This window comes from Perna viridis, chromosome 15 (genome assembly GCF_037379345.1).
Source record: "Perna viridis isolate PV_CMFRI_1.1 ecotype Kerala chromosome 15, ASM3737934v1, whole genome shotgun sequence".
In the NCBI taxonomy this organism is placed as follows: domain Eukaryota; kingdom Metazoa; phylum Mollusca; class Bivalvia; order Mytilida; family Mytilidae; genus Perna; species Perna viridis.
Window position 1 is genome coordinate 6,264,390 of NC_142459.1, and position 7,458 is coordinate 6,271,847.

The window sequence follows — 7,458 nt, forward strand, 5'->3', positions numbered from 1 at the left end:
CACAATTCCATGGACTTAACATTTCAAAAAAGCCGTACTTGGTACTTCAAATTTCATAGAATTTGACTTTACTAAAAAGTAAAACTGTACTTGGGACTTCACCCAAAACATGGAGTGTACTTTGGACTTGAAAGGGAGGGGTCTACCCCTAAACGGGAGACTGATTGAGGATTAACGCCCAGTGACACATATTTTAGACATTTCTGGACAAAAACGTTCGACCAGTTGACCGGACGATGTCGTTTGTTTGTTTAATATAATATTACAACATTGTGCTCTGATTTCGCAATTCTTAGAAGAAATTATATAACAGTTGCTAACAGAACATTAATCAAATTTTACACCAGGATTCGTCACTTTTGGTTATCTTTCACTGCATTCGATATTACGTCTGACGGACGACTCAGTGTGGAGATTTAAGATGAATTTGACTAGGTGCTTTTATCGGATGACAGCTTCTTGGCAGTTCTTTTCGAGGATATTTCTTCCATTTTTACCTCTGCATTTTGTTGTTCTGTCATTATATTTAAAAAAGGTTTGATCATATCAAATACACCTTTGTTACAGACATAACTTAGGAAAATAAAAAGTCCTTGTAGCCCTGCCAGTAAAGTCACTAGGATTGTTAAAACTGACAATGGAAGTAAAGCATCGATCATCTGAACTATCCACGTGACTCCTGTCAATGAAAAGAGTTTGACGTAAACAACAAAGTCATTCCTGGCATTTCTGGTGCTTCGAACATTAGGCCTACGGTGTATCGTGTTTGCAGTGTGTACAAACATTCCAATGTTAATAAAACATATCAATGCAACTGGAACAATAAAAGAGAGAATTTTTGACATGACACCAGATATGAAACACATGCGTCCTCCATACCCAAGATTGCGTCCATCGTTCATTACATAGTGAACAATTATGTTTGCAATTACGATACATACTGGTACTCCAAATGCATACGAAGTATACTTCCAAAATTTAACTCCATCAGATGACTTGTCGTAAACTTCCATCTTCGAAAATACTTTGAACATGTGAAATGAGCAGACGTTCATACAGGCAAATGTTGAAAGCCAGAATACATGCAGAATTACGCCAAATACTTTACAAACAATTGGACGGTGTGTCCATATCGTTCCAAACTGAAGACAAATCTGGGCCATAAATAACGACAATATCAAACACATATTCATTTTTCCGGGTAAGGTACGAAGTTGATCAAAACAAGAATATACAAAAAACGTCAACAACAAGCATAGTATAGAGACGCATGTGCAAATAACATTAATGACGTCAACGGTCATTTCAAATGCCGACTTTTGAACCATTGCACTTGTATTATATGGTTTGATGTCCGCGACACACACTCGTACAGAGCTAGCTCTGTTTGTACTTCTTGAAATATGGAAATTTCCGGAACTGAACACAGCTCCTAACGGCTTTATGAATACTTTGTCATTTTTACTGTCGTAGGTGTATTCGTATGGTGCGTATTGGACGAATTGACAAACAACAGGAGTTGCTAAAAACGTAGAACGGTAACGAGCAAGCCGAAGGTTGCAGTTTTCGAATGAGCTAAACAGTTGGCAAGTTGTATTACCATGAACATTTCCACTACCTATGTATTCGTTCTTACAGTTTCTGGCTGAAGACCTCTTGCTTCTAGGCTCTTTGTCAAGCTCGAATTTTACACGTTTGCCTTGTAAATTTAGTAAGCTCTTTTCCAAATACAACCGATCCACAAGAGAAGTAATGATGAAGTTTATTGCCGCTTTGAACAGTGTACGATTACCCATAGGCAACTGGTGAAAACATGGCAGGGTAGAATGAAGGCGGACACTAAGAATGGATATATCCAGTGATATATTTAGGTGATTCGTTAATGTATGTCGCCACCAGAATGGCATGTTGTTTTCAATCCCTCGAATTGTACTCCCTACAGATGTTTGGCCATTGTTATACTTGTCTATAATAAAATTTATTGTGTACCGAAGGTTTCGCGTGTAGGAGAAAAGTGGTAAGCACATGTCCTCTATTAGATACTTTCCAGGGAAACAAAATATATCTCTGCAGCTTTTCTACAATAAAAATGAAAATAAAAACATAAACAAATTGCTGAGTAAAATTATGATTACAAATCTCAAGCATTAACGCTGTTTTGTCGTAAACACTTATGGATATAACAGAAGAAGTTTTGAGGGACTTTAGCCACCTTTTTTTAACGAAGCTTTTGAGTCATCCGGACCAACAGAAATAGAGCCAAAAATAATAATTCTAAAGGAAATGATATCTAGGAATTCAATTCTCCATGTTTAACAGTTTTGTTATTGGAAAGAATATACATGGTTCGGGCACTTTCAAAAATATTTAAAGTTAAAAGACGTAGATGGAGAAATAGTAAAGAGAAGCGGAAACACTATAAATAAGGCCGTGTAAAAAACTTTCAAAAACAGAAAATTTAAGAAAGTGGGTTATCAATCAACCGATGCATGACGATTCAAAAAAAATAACCTTGACCTTGTATGATCAAACGTACGCGTGATGTGTTCGTTGTCGTTATAGAAACAAATATTTAAGAAGAAAGCTTGCTTGATTGCATAGAAAATCACTGGAGAGGCGCCCTTCTAAGGTCAGTTAGTTTCTCTTCCAATTTTGGAATTTCTTGGGGGGAGGGGAACTGCCATTGTAACAGCAATGTAGAACAAAATTGTTGAAGTGTTAGTCTTTGTTAAAATCGGGCAGTGGATGAAACAAGGCATGACCAAACTCACCGTATTTAAAGTTGCGCCATCAGAATTAAGGACTTCCATATCATGGTGAATTGAGTTATTTTTGCGTTGAAATCACAGAAAATTGACATTTTAAGGGCAGATAACTCTGTCAAATACTTCATGTTTCTAGCATTCTATTGAAAAATTTAATCAAATATTTATTTTTGCTTCTTTACCCTTTCTGATCAAAATTCTGTTTCCAGATTGACCAAATACTGATAACTTAGTAGGGTTTGAAAAAGAAAATCGAAATTGCGTGCCATGCGTGATTTCCTGATACAAATTATAAGTATAAGAAAACAAATTTTACTGCGTCGGCTATCTTTTTTAAAGGTAGTACTTGTTTTCAAATAGAGAAACCGTCAGGTCGGTGGATTCTTGACATGCATGTTTCATATTTTCCCATAGTGCCTAATTCGTTCGAAGACTTTCACTTAATTATCATAACCTACCGTAGTCATGTCATAAATCTGATCTTTAGAGCATGCAGCATTTCCTATTTCTCCATTATGTTGGTGAATAGTAAACAGATTCCTGAACTTGACCCCGGGGATATCAGTTGGCACGACGCATCCTGATCCTAAACAAGAACAGGTAAAAGGCTCTAAAGAACAATCATCTATTGGGGATAAATACGTTGTAAAGTATTTACATCTTGTATTACAGCAATGACAGAAAACGTTCTTATATGGCAAATAACTACCAGACGCTGGTAAAAGATCGCAGCCAGTTTGCAGTTCGTCGCTGTATTTAAGTTTGGTCTTGTCGCATACACTTACATTTATACCATTGGCTGTGTTGGTATTGCAAATTGCACAGAATACATTTTTATATAACTCAAATCTCACTGAGTTTAGTTCAAAGTTGTTATAATTTTCACATGCTAATTGAACGTCGCTATCATAAGTGATCCAATTCCCAGAAACGTTGCATTTGTGTGTGATTGTCTCGCCATATTCTTTTTCGTACCAGTCGTAGGACGGCTCTCCATAAATTTCACTTTTCAATTTGATAAAACTGATGCGGCACTTACTCGCTGAGGCTTCTTTTATAATATCATGTAGAGTTAAAAACCTATTGGTGTCTACGTAGTGTCTTAAACACAAAATTCTGAGGGAGACAGGTATCGTTATGCCATTTTGAAATGCTGTGTTCTCAGCTATTTGGTCAAGCGCAGCGTTTTCCCCCAGTTCTGTGTATGCATTGCATACTAAGCAGTCGAGATTTTTATACAGCACCCCGGACATCTTAGTCGGTAGCAAGTTGAATATATCGATAGCTTTTGACGACTTGCATCGACTCGCACTCTTTTTGACATCGTCCGAGTTTTCAAAACATGAGCTAGTCGTAAGATAAAACTCTTCTGCATTGTCCTTCCCATAAAACCCGCGTTGAAGAACGTTTCTAACTTTATATGTCTCGTGCTTAATGGCGAAATCAGGGCAACTGCTGTACAAACTATCCGGCGTACAGTCACAGTCTTGGCCGGTGGAGTTGATTACAGAATATAAGTCACGAGGTAGAAGACTGGAGTCGCAAAGTTTACCAGACTCAGCTTTATTTGCGTAGAAATTCATTAAAAGGCTCGTAATATTCTGTATCTTCTTTGTCTGGGACGTTGTTGTTTCTGTTTGGTTGGCAGATTTTTCTAAAATATTTACATAAAACGCCATATTGTACCGAAGTTGGGTAAATCTGTAATCATAGTATGGGTATGAAGTAGGTCTTAAATACATAACACCATTTACATCTTGTAATGACTGGTTGCTTGTGTTGTTTCTGTTGCAAAGGAGACAAAACACGTTTTTATATGGGAGACGCCTTGTGCTAATACCATTTTGAAGACAAGCTCTTTCTAGACTGGCATCATAAGGATGCCATACTCCAGTGGCGTTACATATGTCTATCAGGGGTGTGTTTACTTGCCTATTTGGGTTACACATGTAGCAAAAAATATTCTTGAATATTTTATAGTTCAGAAAATACGCAGATTCACATCCGGTTTTGACGTCAAAATTAAAATCGTTCCACTGTCCTGTCATATTACATGTATGATACACAACATTCTCAGAAAAGGAACAGTTTTTTACATCGAGGTCAGGTCGAGGTTCATGCTTAATCACACAATCATGGTCATCTGCATGTTCAATGACCTCTTCATACGTGGACAAAAAATTGAAGTCAGTTAATCGAAAACACGAAACTGACAGAATCCATTCTGTGTAATTAAGCTGGCTATGACAATGAGCGCAATATTTATTGGCGTAGGTCAGTTTTGACCAAACGGATGTAACCGGCGGTAGGTTGATACGGTTTATTATAGACCTCTCTTCCGAACACATGGTCTTCTCTGTTTCATTCGCTCGATCCCTACATTCTGTTATCATGGGGTATATAGAAGTGACATTGTACTGGGACGAATCCAGAAAAACTGTTTCCATACATTCTTGTCCAGGAAAGTCCAGGTAAACATCAGGACAGCAATTCCCAGCCAAATTGCACGATCTGTCACACGAGCATATGGGACACAGTCCTATATCTAGGTAGGATTTGAGAGGAACAACCACGTTGTCCATTCCTGTCGTGTTGCAGATGTAATCATGGCCGCACATTAGGTAGATAAGTTCTATTATATTTCCGAATGCGAACTGGTTGAATGTCATCAATATTATGACAACCACTTTAAGAGCCATATCGCTTTATTTTGATACATGTATGTGTTCCATCCAAGATAGGCTCGAAGGGTAAGTTCTTGTAATGACTATAAAACCTGCAAAGAAAAGCATTTTTGAGAAAGCAGTGAAGGTATACGATCCGACATTATAGTATGCATTATTTCCTTTGAGAATCAGGACCCGGTTTCATACAAAGAGTCTCAAATTGAGATTTCCCTCAAATCCTTAAGTTTTCCTCAAGTCTGCAATTTCAAGCAATTTGATTGGTAGAAATTAGAGTTGAGGAAGGCTTTGAGGAAAATCTCAGTTTTAGATGTTTTATGAAACCGGACCCATGCAGACTTGCTTTTCCAATCAACGATATTATATTCAGGACTTTCAATTTAGAATAAATCGTTGTATTGGGAATAACACATCATCAATCCGATGGATTCGCGTTTAGCTAGTCGCTTTAGTCATTCCCGAAAATTTACACTAACTTGATTAAATTGTATATGTTATATTTGTAAATTCGTGTGGCATACTGGAACTCACACTAAGATATTTTTGTCTTCTTCCAGCATACACACCTGGACAAATTATACGAATCTACATTAACAAACACTTCCATGGAAAGCTAAGAAGAAATTTCCACTTGAAACAATGCATTAGTTATGTATACAGGAGTAGTACAAGTTCTTTATTAAGATATAATCAATTTCTATTCACTTTGATTTACATGTCTCCGGATCATATATTTCAACGGAGATGAATCTTAAAAATCTTGAATATTTTATAAGTGATAATGTCTATTGATGTTGTTGATGGTGGCACTATTTGAATAAACAATTATATATAGCGTCAGGTCTTGTTGGACAGAAAATTGTCAACTCAGAAGACAAATGCATGGTCCGGAACCCGACATAGGCTAAAAAAGTATTTGCCTCACTCGCGGATCTATATTTTTTATAAGGGGGTTTCGATCCAGAATTTTCATAAAAGAGGGTTCCAGCTTTAGTCTATCATTTACTTAGCTTTGCCTACATTTGAACAAATTCCAACCCTTTAAGTCAAAGTGTTTCAATTCCCATAACCACTCCTAGATCCAAACGTACGGTGCCTCAACATTGTATATAAGGGTCATGAATAGTAGTCATAACATAGATTAGTCAATTGTTACAGTCAAAAGTCCATTTTTAACATTTATTCTCCATACTGTACATGCATAAATTCTTGATTTGAAATAATGGTCTGATTTATTATTGTTCTAACAACGTGTATCAATTATAATACCTAGTCAATGTATTGTCATAGAACGAAACCTCGGAGAAGGGCATGCAGGGATCTTTATGACAAAACCCCATTGATAGCCAACATTTCCAACAAAGGCTTTTACTACATGTATATACTTGTACAAGTGAGGATTGGCCACTGCAGCCTAAATAATTGCAAACATATTTGAAACCGGCCACAGGAAAGCGAAACTGTGATTGTGTGGAAAAAGAAATAGTTTATCATTTCCTTCTAAAATACCCGTTAACAGAAAATGAAAGAGAAACTATGCTGAAAAACTAGCAGAGAAATGTGGAATCAGCAACATTTGAAACATCTTAACTCACATCCAGGGAGCACAACACGAACTGACCAAACACAAACTCACTAAAGTATAGTTACAAACTGTATTTTGAAGCATCTGGTAAATTCAAACGCCTAATAGAAACTTTTGACGGATGCCATCAGTCAGAGGACTCGGAATTATCCACTAAATCCTTATCTCAATGCATGCGCAGTCACAACATTACATTCGGTTGTTACAAATATAGTGATTATTTTCGATAGGCCAGGGATTGAGGATCTCTATAAACACCAATCTATTTTTGTTTATTGTAAACAATCAACAATTGAAACATGATTGATTGATTGTTGGTGTTTAACGTCCGAGCAGCAATATTTCAGCTATATTCAGACGATGAAAATGAAATGGATGATAAAATGAACATAAAATGATGATGAAATGAAAAAAAAAGGATGGG

General features: G+C 36.7%; 1 protein-coding gene across 1 annotated transcript; it reads right to left on the minus strand.

Moving 5' to 3' along the window:
- Positions 1–431: 431 nt before the first annotated feature.
- Positions 432–5,464, minus strand: LOC148596714 (uncharacterized). The gene is made up of 3 exons (XM_088564312.1): positions 5,083–5,464; positions 3,224–3,351; positions 432–2,078 (listed from the first exon to the last, which is right to left on the minus strand). Exons 1-3 carry the CDS (start codon positions 5,462–5,464, stop codon positions 432–434), a joined length of 2,157 nt encoding a protein of 718 aa, XP_088420438.1.
- Positions 5,465–7,458: the final 1,994 nt, after the last annotated feature.